Source organism: Parasteatoda tepidariorum, chromosome 2 (genome assembly GCF_982258835.1).
Source record: "Parasteatoda tepidariorum strain Cologne lab strain chromosome 2, Ptep-v5.0, whole genome shotgun sequence".
Lineage (NCBI taxonomy): Eukaryota > Metazoa > Arthropoda > Arachnida > Araneae > Theridiidae > Parasteatoda > Parasteatoda tepidariorum.
Genome location: NC_141756.1, coordinates 54,358,174 through 54,373,639, shown reverse-complemented (window position 1 = coordinate 54,373,639; position 15,466 = coordinate 54,358,174). Strand labels below are relative to the sequence as shown.

Genomic DNA, 15,466 nt, shown 5'->3' with positions numbered 1-15,466 from the left:
AAATACTTAACGTAAAACTGACTGTTTCACATTGCTTAAATTATTACTTAGTTTAAAACACGCTAACATACAATAAGCAATAAACATCATAAGACACTCTAACTTACAATAATAGAATAATAGAAACATTGATATACTGATATTTTTTTTCATACTTCTCTATAAATTTATAAGTAATCATTTTAGAACTTCAGAATCTTTAGATCAGACTTTTAGATCATACGATTTTTCTTACATATCAATGAAGTGTAAAGTGGTTTGGGGGAACCGACAATAAATAAAAACAAAAAATACTGTTTTTGGACACTCTATGCTAAAAAATGTCTGAATAAGTTTGTAATTTGTAACAATGATTCGCATATAAATTGTATACAATTTATATGCAAAAATTATACAAAATTTCGTAAGTCTAACTTAAATATTTATGAAAATATAGGCATTTTTATAAAAAGTAATTTTTGTTTTACATTTTTTAATTATAACTTTAAAAATATATAATAAAATTAAAAAAATTTTTAGAAAAATGCAAAAATAATCAATTTTTAATAAATAAATTCAATCCAATTTAAATAATAAATTTTTGCTTTAAAATTTGAAAAAACTTTATTGAAAATCTCTTTAAATATTCAAATCAGGACTTCATTAGATGCCAAATACGATTCACTACAAAAGTAAGAAAATTTTTTAATTTTTTTGCATGCGCAGTATGCAAGAACTACTTTAATTACTCATATCTAGCCTAATTTCAAAAAAATTTTTTTAATCAAATTCTAAATCAAAAATTTTGAAATTAATTTTAAACTGCTCCAAAAATTTTGCTTAATTTCATTGAATAGTTTTAAAGTTATAGCGAAAGCACGTAAAACAAAAAGAAATTATCTTTCCTAAAAAAAAAAAAAAAAAAAAAAAAAAAAATAGAATGTCCGTATCTCCATAAAATGCTATGTTTAAGAAGTTTCGTGCAGTTATTGCACATAATAACCAAAAGAATGGTACAAGTTGCAAACTTATAGTTACATGTTTTGGAATAGGGTGTTCAAAAACAATATTTTCCGTTAGTAATATATCATCGGTCCCTCAGACCTGTGAAAGCTTCAAAATTCATTGATAAATACGAGAAATCGCATAATTTAAACACTTTTAACTTTGCAAAAAATTAATATAATATAATACAAATATAAAAAAATTAATATAATATAATAATAATATACATAATATAATAATAATATATATAATATAATAATAATAATAATAATAATAATAATAATATATATATATATATATATATATATATATATATATATATATATATATATATATATATATATATATATATATATATATATATATATATATATATATATATATATATATATATATATATATATATATATATATATATATATATATATATATAGTGACAGAGAGAGAGAAAGAGAATGATAAAATTCAGATGTTTAGTTTTGAGAATAATATATGCGCAAATAATTTTTATAGCACAATGTGAAATGGAATATTTTATTTGATAATACTCAATTTTTATCAAAACGTCATTCCAAATTACGAAAGTGCTATTTCGTAAAAAATGAAGTGTAGCTTTAAAGTAAAGTTATACAGCATCTACTAAATAATTAACCCGTTTTTACTTAGATATTTTGTTTGAATAAGAAAAGAATGATGATACATTACACTTGCACGTACAAAATAGTTGTCATAATTGGTTACAAGGCTACAATTAAAGTGAAAAAAACCTTAAATACATGAAAAAGGACTTACATCTTTTGAATTCATCGTAGACGATGTTTAATCTAAGAAAACTTTCGTATTTCTCAAACTAAACCAAAAAATAAATAATACTTCTTAAGGGAAATGAAAAAAGTAAGCACTACAACAAATAGTTAAACCATTTCAAGAACTAAAAGTGAGGTTTTTGCAAAGTTTCTTCTTTCCACTTTTCATTCGAGAATTTCTCAACATTTCAGAATTTTTCGGGTGGATGCGTTATAAATAACCACGAGTTAATGTATTGCGCCACCATCCCGATATGTACTTATCTCATGTGGTCTCAAGACGACCCAAGTGTTGGCAGATGGAGTAAAGGTAGAAACTAGGCAATTTGCCATACGTAAAAATGTTCCTTGATTGGGATATTCCTTCTATATAATACCTCACTTTGCATAGATTTTGTTTGTGTCATTACCCTGTGGCAATATTTTTTCGTCGATTTGTTTCATTAATGGAGTCATAATCATAATTTTATAACCATTGTTGAACAGCAGACCCATTTTTTTCTGTGTTTACGACTACTAATGTTCAACTCCCTAGCCATGTAATTTTGAAACCAATCCAGAAGATAAGGGAACTCTTGGATCAAGTATTGGGAGAAATTTGCCTTCGTGGAGGTTGACGGGACTACTTTTGAGGGAACTAACCTAGATTTGTGTTGCATGAAGAGGAAAGTCACGAAAACCTCCCACAGTTAGCCTGAAGGCAAGGGGACTCTAACCCATGATCCGTCTACCATTGAGGATATTTCACGTTAGCACTGTGGTCAGTGTGAGCCGAGTGCGGGATTCGTGTCTACAAAGCATCGAAGGGATTTAAACCCAGTTCACCTCAATGAGAGGCGAGTGCTCAATCTCCTCAGGAAGTTAGACATCTGTTTTCAAAAGGAGAATGCCGATTAAGATTACATGAACGCAGTAAAAATTTATGCCAAAAAGTACAGAACCTCGAATATCATATTGTGAAATCCATTTTTTACATTAGAATTTTACGAAATAAAACATCTGGTACACCGTAATTTTTCAGTATCATTTACTGAAATTCATTGAATCACTTTAATTAAAAAAATATTATTCTAAAACATTTCGTTACAAAATATTTTGGTAAAAATGGATTTTATGAATGCTGCACCCACGGTGCCAGTTTTTTTTTAACGTAATTTTTAACAGTGCGGGGGCCTGAATTTTACGTAAATAAAAGTCTGATACACCGTAATTTTTATATTGTTATGTTTACTATAAAAGCACTGAATCATTTTAATTAAATAAATAGTAGTGTAAAAATTACGGTATAAAATATTACGGTAAAAAGGATTTTATGGATGTTACAGACAGGGTACCAGTACTTTTAATCGTAATTTGATCAGAATTTTTTGCAGTGCAGGGGTTTACTATTGTTTTAAATTTTCAAGATTAATTGTGAAGCCAGGTTCAGCATGTTGTGTAATGAAAAGTAACGTATAAATTCTTTGCTTTCATGAAATTATATCAATAAAACCATTATTTTCAGTTTAATATTATCGAAAAATAAATAAAAATGTCAGATGTAGGGCATACAATATTAATGCACAGAAGTTTATGCAAGCACAAGATCGGATAATGTTTAGAAATTCTTTTTTCCCACAAAACTTTTCAGATTTTTCTGGCTTAAAAGTAAAAGCAAGTTAAATTTTACCAAAAAACTGGATGGCAGCAGCAATTTCTTAAATACTCGATTTGTGAACTCCTGATTCCAAGGAATATGTCATGGAAGCCCTGTCTAAAACAGAACAAATCAGATGAGTTTTTAAATCTAACTCAACGAAACACGTGAAAATTTTGGAGGAGAACATTATATATATTAAAATAATGAGGAATGATATAATTATGGAGAAGTAAATTGAGTTATAATGGAGAAATGCTATATTTATAAGAGTCCAGGGGGCTCAAGGAATAAGACATTTGCCGCCCAATGAGGTGAGCATGTTCAAATGTCAGCGGTAGTTGGTTAATGCGAATTTTGCTCCCGGTACGTACTGACCACAGTAAATTTTCTTCGGTGATAGATGGTTCATGGGTTAGAATCCCCTTGTCGCCGGACTCATCAAGGGAGGTCTTCCTCTCCATGCAACGCAAATGCAGCTTAGTTTTATCAAAAGTCCTGCACGATGGCTAGTTTTTTTAAAATTTTTTTATATTGTTTTCATAACCGTTGTTGAACAGCCGAACCAATTTTATAGGTTTACGACTGCTAATGTTATACTCCGTAGCCTTGTAATTTTGAACCCAATCCAGAAGACAAGGGAATTCCTAGATCGAGTATTGGGAGAATTTGCATTCTTGGAGGACTTTTTGATGGAGCTAACCCGCATTTGCGTTACATGAAGAGGAAGACCACGAGAACCTCCCACGGTTAGTCTGACGGCAAGGGGACTCTAACCCATGATCAACATATCACTGAGGATATTTCACGTCAACACTGTGGTCGGTGTAAGCCGGACGCGGAATTCGAATCGACTGGGATTCGAACACGGTTTGCTTCATTGGAAGGCGAACGCTCTATCCCCTGAGCCATTTCGGCTCACGAAGGCTAGTTTGTCCCAATGCTTGATTCGGGAGTTAGTTTATTAACATTGATAGTCGTAAACTCAGAATTGGTTAGGTCGTTCCTCGCCTGTTATAAAATGAAATAACTAATATAAGGAGTCATGGTGGCTTAGGGAATAAAGCATTGACACAGAAAACAAAGTTAAATATAATTAATTAAGAGTGTAAAAATATTAAAATTTAAAAATAATTAAAATGTTACGTATTATTTTAACTTAAAAATTTAAGTGTTAAAATTTATTTCAAGTTTAACTTTAAAATTCATGAATTGAACTAATTTGTGACCACCTAAAATTTTGATGGCATCCTGAAGCAAACCCTAATCACTACAGTTAATAGTTCATTTAGAATAAGGTACTAAGGGGGGGGGAATACATAATTAAGTAGCTTAGCAATTAACACGACTAAAGCATAGAATTTAATTAAATATTTTGAAAAAACAGGAACAACTTAGAACAAAACAATTTAGACTGAAAATATACTTTTTATGGATATGATTTCATTGTGTGCTCCGGAGTCATTACAGATCAGAACTAGCATATAGAGCATAATACATGTATTTAGAAATATGTAGTTTAATTTGAAATAAAAGTTTATTTGTTGAGGCAGGCTAAAGTTAAAACATAAATTTAAACACAAATTTAGCTTTAAAAATTCCTTATGATCATGAAAATTTTATCTATAAACTATTTTTTAATTCAGTAGCAAATAAAAAGATGGCAAACTTTAAATTAAAATTATCTTTTTAGTTTGAACATTTTTTCAAAAAATTATTTAAACACAAACGATAAAGTGTACTACCATACTTTACTTATTCATAGAAAAACAAGCATTTTCTGAAAAATGGGTGATAGGAACTATTAAGTTAATTAAAATTTTGTAATTAAACCTTAGTCAATTTATGTCTTTTTCTTAAAATTATTGACTATTTAATACATTTAACTAAGAATTTTTTTCCCGGAATATAAACAGCATGATCTTTGCGCCTTGTTGTAAACTACGAATAAGACAATATCTAAAGCTTAGAAAACAAAATTAAGGAATGACATAAAGCATGGAATAAAATATTTTTAAAGAGTAATTCACTTAGTGTAAAATATGCAGTTTATCTTTATTCTTTTCTTCATTTACTTTTTATTTTACTTGTATTCATGATCGATTTTAAACCAAATTTGCACAATCTGAATAATTTTTAAAACAGAAATTACTGAAGAAGTCAAGTGGCTCATGTAAAACGATTGTAAGATTATTTGCTTCATTAAACCTCTTAGTTTTGGACATCGATGTTATTATGCATTTTTAAATATAATCAAAAATATTTCAGAATTATGAATAATAGTTTTTTTTAAACATTAATTATAAAAAAAAATTGAATTTATTATGAAACATAATAATCTAATACAGTATGGAACCTCAACGGCGTCCTTTCAATTTGTGTTTTTCAAAAACAATAATGAAACTAAACCGCCACTTTTTCTGACAGCTATTTTGTTTTTCTAAACTATATCAACAGTCATAACTTCTGTCGAAAAAGAATCTTGCAAAAAATTCGTGCTGCAGCTATATATACTTCTTTTCCCACTCGAAAAGTTAATGGAACTTGACTTTATTTACGTTTTAATGTCTCTCAAGAGCAAAGCAAATAGCGCCATCTGTTATTGTAGCAGAGAAATATTAAATTACTTTCCAAACTTTCGAGATAGCGTAAAATCAATTAAATCTGATGTAAAAATTATAAGCAAAAAACAATTCTTAAAGAATCTTCTGTTTTATTATTTAAACTGTTTGTAATTTTTTTTATCAGGAAGCTTTTAATTGAAACTATCAATATCTTTTTATCTGCCAAATCAGTGTTTACTGTTCCCTAAATGTTATTTCCCTGCATTTGATTAATGCTTCGAAAGAAAGCCGTTTTGCAGTGCATAGATAAGATGTTCGCTAGTTGTTTATCTTGTGCAAAAAATTCTTTTTGGGAAAAAATAAAGTATGGTGGCATAGAGTGTTAAACTTTTAAAGTGAAATTAATATTTGTATTCAGTTTTAATCCCTCCGACACTGAGAAAAAATTTATTTCCAAAGTTACCAGAATGTGGCAAAATTGAACGTGTTTCTGGCTCTATGAGAACATAAAAAATCTCAGTAAATATATTATGAAGAGGTATGGTAATGGGTTTGGTAAAAATAGCAATGACATTTGGTTTTATATATAATAAAATTTTGTAAATATGTTAAATTCTGCTAATTTTATCATACTTTCCTTAGAACATGGGATAAAAACCATTTATTCGGTTAAATTTACTTATTAGTTTTATATTTTTTACTAAATGTATGATAAAAAGAATTATAACTTTGAAAAACGGAATTTTAGGAAAACTATTACTACCATATGAACGGGAGTTTTTTTTTAATGAATGGTTTAAATACCGTAAATTTGGGTTTTATTAAGTAGAAATACGTTTTTTTTTCATTCGCAGTCCGGTAATTTTACAAGATTTTTTTTAAGCGTGTAGAAATTTCTTTTATTTATTCGAAATTAATTCAATACAGAATTAATCATTTGGGGATTACAAGCGTAACATTTTTAAATCTGGAATTGAAAAAAAAAATTTAAACATAAATGTTATTTATATAAATTCTCTGAATGAAAATTTCGAAAATTCATTTAAACTGAAAATTATTTAAATTTTAAAAGATATAAATATAGTTTTACTTAAATAGCATTCAACTTCCTTAAATATTTGCTAAAAATATAAATGATTTCCTGGCCTTGAGATATGTACTTATCTCTAAATTTAATCTACGTAATCAGATGGGCTCTCAGTGGATCCCCTGGTCCACCTAATTACGTCATTTGTCAAAATCGAATAAGGAAAAAAGTTCTGAACGTTAAAAAATAATTATTGAATTAAATAAAAAATTGATTGAATTGATGAAAATTTAAAAAAATTGAACAAACACTAGGTATTTCTCTTTATGAGAATCTTTATTAAAAAAAGGAACCACATGGCATCGCACCATATCAATAAGAAAATCTAAATAAAATCTATTTGCTCTTTAAATAGTAGAGATTCATAATTTACTTAGAAAAATTAATTTAGTCGATCATTCAATATACATATTAACATATTTGAAATGGATTTTTATCGTATGTCTACCGATGTAGTTGCAAATTGTAAATTGTAAGTACAATGAAAAAAAATTAATAAATAAACTACAATTTACGGCCGTCCTAGTAACAATAATGAACTATTATTTATTGTTAGCAAGGCAATGATAATGAACTATTATTAATTAATAATGCATGCGAGATTTCTTTAATTGCTAGTAAAAATCCTTGAATTTCGTTTTTATCACACCAAAACAGTTTCTAGATAATAAACTCCTAAACGTCATTAAATTTAAGTTATTTAAATTTGAAAGACATTTCTTATAGAAAAGGTAGAGAATAAAAGAATGGATGAAAGGATATAGAATAGGTAAAAGGATGATATTCTGTTATTAATAAGAGATTTCAGTCATAAATGCACTAAATGCTTATATTTGTTATTAATACTACACTGTTTAAATCTAAATAAAAAAGATAAATAAGTAAAAAAAAGGGTGAATTGAAAGAAAAAAGTGGTGTTCTTTATTGTAAATAATGCTAATTATTAATAAAGTTTACCTAAATACGCAACATTTTACGATAAATATATTAAAAAAATCGTTTATTTATTATTTTCAAACTATTAAACAATGAATAATTCGCAATAACTTTCAGAATAATTTTTATGTAAAAATTAAGCTTGTGAACATGAAGAAAAAAAAATGAATACCAATTTGTAAAACGAATATAAAAACGTATACGCTATGGATGCATACTTAATAATAAGTTATATACAAAATCTATTTTAACAAACATGTAAAAATTCCAATGATAGTTTGTTGCGTTTCACAAAATACCTTACAATTTTTAAGAGCGACTCACGAACGTTTGCATGTTCTTTTGGCATAGCCATTAAGAAACGGAACCTCAAAGAAAAAAAGAATCCTTGCCTAAATGTTAAGTGAGCGAATACGTACTCCAGGAAATCGTTTAAAAGGAGAAAATAATAAAGAAAAACTATTCCATCAGCTTCTTTTTTTTCAGTGAACGTGCCTTACCGGACTAAGTATAAAAATGGTTTTTATGGAAAAAAATGACCCTCACAGGAATTATGAAGTCTATTTTTTATATTTTATGAGAAAATTTCCAAAAATATACAATATGCATGCATTGCCCTTTGTAATAATATCAATATTGATTCAATCGATACAAATTGCCGTAACTGACAGCTTCTCATTCATTTAAGTGACTTTACTAACTTAGATGAGAAGTAACCCGAAATCGTTTTCTATTAATAAATGCATGACATGCCAGTCTAATTCTTATTGCTTCTTCTTTCGTGATATTGATAATGGAAATATGGCTGGAACTTTTCAGTCTCTTTTTACCACATTTTGATGATTTATTTATGAAGTTATGGCTTTGGTGAATGGGGTCCTGTCCATTTAGAAGTAATATTTCGTATGGAAAGATGTCAGTGATGGAATTCATTCTAATTATTATTCTTCGTCTGCTTACTCGTGGGATTACTTTTTTCCTAGTGATTAGGTTAAAAAGGATTGGGAATTGTTCTGACATAATGGCAGTGAGAATGCGTTAATGTTTTTAATCCATTGTTAACATTCATGCCATTGCACTTAACTATGAAAGGAAGGAATTTGACTAACAGTTAGATAGCTCTGGTTGCGTGCTTTGCGAACGGCTGAGTGTAATTTGTTGAAAGAAAATTATCTGTTGCATGGGTTATCAGTAACACTAGCTAACATAACCAATAATTTAACTACTGGAAAAAAGTGATTGGATAAAAAAGTGATAAATCTGTCATACGAAATTGAGTTTAATATTCACTAATTTTTACTAATATCATATATTCTTATTTTTCTTCATCTTTTTTCTTGAAGCCTTTTATTTTTGTAAGCAATCATATGTAATTGCAACTATGGAATAATATATGGTTTTTGTTTTAAGCATCTCGTGATAGTTGCCCATTACTTAAACTAAAATTGAAATATAAAACACTATAATCTAATTTTCAAAGAAATAATTTAAAATTAGCTCTAAATTTTTAAGAAATAGTTTAAATGGTTTTAAAAACTAATAAATTTCTCTTTAAAAAATAAAATATATTATAAAAGGAAGAAAGACCTTTAGTTATCAATCATATGACCCGACTTCAATTTATGTCCCCTTAAAGGACCAATTTCCAGAAAAATATATATCTTTTATATAATATTTTTTTTACAACCAGCGTTGATCAGCCGACACAATTTTCAGTTTACGAATATCTATATTCAATTCCCTAGCCTTGTAATTTTGAACTCAACCCAGAACACGACCAGCCACCTCTGAAATTCGAACCTGGCTCACCTCATTAAAGAGCAAACGCTTTATCACCAGAGTCACTGCGGCTTTTTATGTAATATATATAGTTATTTGTTGCGAAATGATTTTGGTTAATTCATTCCATGTTACACTAAGATTTAATTTATTTACAACCCAAATATTTATTCTTTTCAGGTTTTTAAAATCAGAACAAGAGCTTTTGTCGAACAAGAACAAGAACTAGAATTCTTCTAGTGATTAAGAAAAAACAATAGTTAATAAAATAAAAATTTAAATGAAAAGAAATCTTCTTTCTCAATATCAAATAATCTAAATCGAACATAAACTTTTACAAAAGAGTAATAAACTTTTTCAAAAGGAAAAGGAAATAAGCGAGGAACGGAAATAGCTTTCACTACGTGTCTGCTTATGAAGTCGCACTTATTATTTAGACATATTTTTAAAAGTTACGCAGGATAATATGGTTCAACTCGACCTAAAATATGGCTTTTTGTAGCAAATTATGAAAGTTGAAGCAATTTTGCATATTTGAATCAGGTTCCAATATTATGGTTCTGCATTTAACCAATACTCTGAGATCAAATTATTTGGTTTCATTTATCTGTTACTTTCTAAGTTTTGTATAGTTTTCATTCTCATAGAATGTTTTAATCTATTACAAAACCACTAAAGCATAAAAATCGGTTTGAAAATACATGTTCTTTAAGAAATTATAAACATTCTGGAAAAACATACTTTTTTTTATTTAAAAATAAAATTAGCATTTCTATACAATAATGGTTTTAGAAATATCCTGCATTTTTAAACCAAAGAGAATCTTTTAGAATAAGTGATGTCCCACAAGTAATTGCTATACTTTAAGAAATCCGTAATGATCCAGGAATTCATATATGGATTGTTTCGTGGCGTCTTAGGAAGTCCGTAGTTTTACAAATTTATCATCATTTAAAATACATTATCTACTTCTCTGAACTGAAAAATAAAAGAACAAAAAAGTACTGAATCATTTATTAAAGTACGCAAATATTTGCATTAAAACGATTAGGACAAAGTTGTAATGAAGTATATTTTAGATATGGTTTTATTTGCATTCGGTTTAGAAAGGATTGCGGGATTATGAATAAAATACCAGACACATTATAGGTAATTTTCGGTAATTATAAACAAATACGTTTTCGGATTGTTGTTTATTGTGTTGAGTAGTCCTGCAATTTCCATCATATGGTAAAGAATCCTACACTGTAAAAAATTCCTGATCAAATTACGGTAGAAAGTACCGGCACTTAGGATGCCTCATCCGTAAAACCCATTTTACCGTCAATTTCATTTTTACTTTAGAACATTATACCGTAATTTTTACAGTAATATTTATTTAAATAAGATTGATTCAGAGATTTTTCGGTAATTATTACTGTATAAGTTACGGTATGTATTTTTTGTTTCATATCGTGTTCCGGTAAAAATGGATTTTACGGTAAAAAGTACCGGCACTCTGAGTGCTGGTAAGTTTCACCGTAATTTGATCCGAAATTTTTTACAATGTAGCTGCAAAATAGTTCCAGAGTTAGACATAGAGTAAGTTAACTTAGAGATATTAAGCTAGATATTAGATTAGATAAATTAGAGGTATATTAAAGAGATAAAGCTCTTTGTTTAAAGATTCCGGTCTATAATATTACTATTTTCTAGCTTTAGTAGGACTCCAACTTTATTTTGATTTTGTTCAGGCAATGTGGTCAATTTTTGAGTTGACCTCTTATTTCCTAATCCCCATAAAAATGAGTTTTGTTATCAACATAGCATATAACGCTGAAATGTTTTTATTTTCTTCAAAAACCGGAGAAGGTCAGAAAGAAAGAAAAACACTTTACCGTGGATTGGATGAATTTGATGTATTTTAAAGCATTTATAACTTAAAAAGTCTCTAAATTCTGGATCAATCTATAAAAAGTGGCGTATGAAAGTAATGCTCATTGTTATTCTAGATCTAATAGAATTCTTCCTTAGATTCATGTTCAAAGAACGCATGTTAATGCATATAAGTTATTGTTGTTTTAGGTCATTAAGGCAAGAAGTGCGATTGTTCTTGTTTTCCAGTGGAGCCATCTATGGCCAAGAAGTCGAATTCTGCTGCACCCATACGTCACACCCGTTTATAGCGCAGACCCATTCATACATCCATTCATTCATCCACAGATCGTGATTTTGACCTGAACCAGAGAACGGTCAATATCCAATATTCAGTGCCCCCAGAGGTTTGATTTGTTATGGGAACATGGAAGACTTAACCCGACAGATTTAAGTGACAGATTTGTCACTTAGGTCCATAATGACGCTTTAGCTGACGTCACACTAGCGATAGGGTCAAATTGCATTGTCCATTAAAATTTCATGACAAAGTGGATTTCACCAGAGCATACAAGACTTTGCGAAAAGAAACCTTGTAATTACCTACCTTTAAGATTATTTTCACCTTGAGACTAGCTTTATCAAAGGATTTTTTTCACTCTGGAAAACCTTAAGTCAACCTCGATTTAAGGTTTTTAAATAGAAGGTGGTTTTCCAAGGTTTTGGATTAGGGTAATGAGCGTAGAATAGAGCAGATTGTCTCGTTTTAAGGTTAGAAGGTTTACATGTAAACCGCATGACAAACCTTTCTAGGTTTACATTATAAGATTTTTGCTGAGTTGAAATAAACCTTATTTTGCTATTTGGGTATATATAACAGTTGGGCTGAAAAGTTCGTAGGCTGACGCATAGATGGGGCTACTATTATTAAAAACATATAATTTTTAGTTAGTTCTAACCTTCGAAAGACACGTGTATAAATTTGACAGCTGTCGGACTAACAGTTTGTGAGATATAGTATTTTTAGTGAAGCAACTTTTGTTAGTTTAAAAACAATGGATAAAAAGGAATTTCGCGTGTTTATAAAGCATTGCTTTCTAGCACAAAAAAGAAAATGCTCTTGAAGCCAAGGCTTGGCTTGAGAAACATTATTCGAACTCTATACCAGGAAAATCAACCATTGAGAAGTGGTCTGCTAAGTTTAAACGAGGCGAAATGAAGACTGACGAAGATGCTCACCGTGGACGCCCCAAAGAGGCTGTTAGAGACGAAAATATCAAAAAAGTCCGCAAAATAATTTTAGATTACAGTAAAGTGAAGTTGATCGAAATATCTGAGACTCTAAAAATATCAAAGGAAAGTGTTAGACATATCGTGAATGAATATTTGGGTATGAGAAAGCTCTAGGCAAAGTGGGTGCCACACGAGCTCACAATTGACCAAAAACAACAACGAATTGATGATTCTGAGCTGTGTTTGAAGCTGTTTAATCGTAATAAATCTGAATTTATGTGGCGATATATGACATTGGGTGAAACATGGCTCCATAATTTCACACCGGAGTCCAATCGACCGTCAGCGAGTGAACTGCACGAGAAGAACCAACTCCAAAGCTTGGAAAGATGCAAAAGTCAGCAGGCAAAGTTATGGCTTCAGTATTTTAGAATGCTCATGGTTTAATATTCATTGACTATCTTGAAAAAGGAACAACATCAACATCGACTATTATATAGCGTTATTGGAGCGTTTAAACTACGAAATCGCAGAAAAACGGCCCCATTTGAAGAAGAAGAAAGTGCTGTTTCATCAAAACAATGCACCATGTCACAAGTCAATGAAAACGATGACAAAATTATATAAATTGGTCTTCGAATTGCTTCCGCATCCACGGTATTCTCCAGATCTGGTCCCCAGTGACTTTTTCCTGTTCTCAGACCTCAAGAGAATGATCGCTGGAAAGAAATTTAGCGCTGATGAAGAAGTAGTCACCGAAACTAAGCCCTATTTTGAGGCTAAAAACAAATCGTAGCACAAAAATGGTATCGAAAAATTATATGACCGCTATAATCATTGTATCGCCCTTGAAGAAAACTACATTGAACAATAAAATGAAATTTTATCAAAAAAATTTTTTTTTCTATGTTAGCCTACGAACTTTTCAGCCCACCTGTTATATTCTGCTTTTGTATTCTTTAGCTGAAACATGGCTGGTTTTTTACCCTTTTTAATCACTAACAAGAAATTGGAAACTAAACAAAAGTGAAATTGTCCTTGTCCAACTTCAATTTAATTCAAAAGTTTTATTGCAAAAATAATTTAAAAGTTTTCGATAAAACGCTTTTATTCTGCTTCTTTTAAGTTATCCTGCCTATGTAAAAAGTTAATTTACTTGATCTTCACGCATTTTTACTTTAAAACGTGATGCCGCATAACTGTGAATTCCAAATTTACTGGCACCCTTCCCACTAACGATTTTCTCTGTGCTTCATTTCATTTTATTTCATTTCATTTCTACGCGAGACGAATGGTAACATTCTTTTTCTAGATTGAATTATTAATTCAAATTCTTAAATCCTAATGTCTAAGGAGTAACTTGAACTATTTTTACTTGAAGCTAAAAATATTATAGTACTTTCTTGAACCTACTATAATACCTGATTTAGAAATTAATTCTTAACTAGATATTTTGCTAAATTTCTGTTATTTAACAATGAATCACAAGTTTTTCGTAGAAGCATTAACATTATCAATGACGAATAATTTTCAAGCGAAGATGACATTTTCTTTCAATGTAGCAACGCAGGTTTCAGAACATGAATCATCTAATAGACTTACGTGACATAAAATGATATTTGAAAAAATTATTTTGATTTTTCAAAAGGTTTTATACAGTAATAAAATGTGTTTGACCTTCCTCCATTTAGACCTACGGAGGATTATATCCACAGTGCGCAAAATAAATAAATAAATGAAATAAAATAAACGGACCACCCAAAATAACTTTTGATCTAATAATTGGATCTTCACGTTCTAGAACTCCATCTTCGTGATTCGAGGGTGTGATCTCTAATATGCTAATTAATTACAGATTAAGATATTTCAAGTTTCGAAATCAGACACAAAAGTGTACATTCTCTGAATAAACATGCCTTTTTCGACGGATTTGGATTTCTGGCAGCCGAAATATTAAGGATAACTGAAATCTGGGAAATATGGTCCCAATAGTTTGGTCAGGAGAGTGGTACAAAATTTGGTCCATATTTCGCCATATCTCGTGAACATTTTAAGCGAATTTAAAACTTTTTATACGCAATTTTAAAATTCGTTTTACCAAAGAAAAATCTATACAAATAATAACTTTTAGTAAGTATTTATTATTTTTTATTATTTTACTGGATAATAATAAAAAAAAGTTTTGAATTGTAAGATATGCATTTTTAACATTATTTTAAATAAGATAATTTTCAGTGACAAAATACAAAATTTGAGCCACATCGGTTCTAACAGTTACTGAGAAATCGAATTTTAAAAACTATGATTTCTTCAGAAATACGTTTTTGAGTCTGATTTCGTAACTTAAAATATCGTCTGCACTTATTAATTAGCATATTTGAGGTCCACCCCTCGAACCTTTAATATTGAGTCCTAGAATGTGAAGGTCCTATCATTAGATAAAAAGTAATTCAGGATGGCCCTTTTTCATTTTGTGCACTGTACATACGGAAACTTTATTTATGAAGTAAGAAATAAATTTTTTAAATACTTTTATTTAATTTTCTCCGTTAAAATGTATTCCATTAAACTTATTCACCAAATTTTA

General features: G+C 29.3%; 1 protein-coding gene across 2 annotated transcripts in view; it reads right to left on the bottom strand.

Annotated features, from left to right (window-relative positions):
• LOC107437917 (BTB/POZ domain-containing protein 2) overlaps positions 1-15,466 on the bottom strand; it is a 106,415-nt gene that overhangs the window by 73,716 nt on the left and 17,233 nt on the right. Inside the window, exon 1 of one of the 2 annotated variants that reach the window (XM_016050060.4) lies at positions 1,777-2,065. The exons of the other annotated variant lie outside the window; for it this stretch is intronic. Within the exon in view, the coding sequence (XP_015905546.1) occupies positions 1,777-1,791 (15 nt within the window). The 5' untranslated portion in view covers positions 1,792-2,065. Of the gene's footprint in view, positions 1-1,776; positions 2,066-15,466 lie in introns of those variants that run through there. 2 annotated transcript variants of the gene reach the window in all.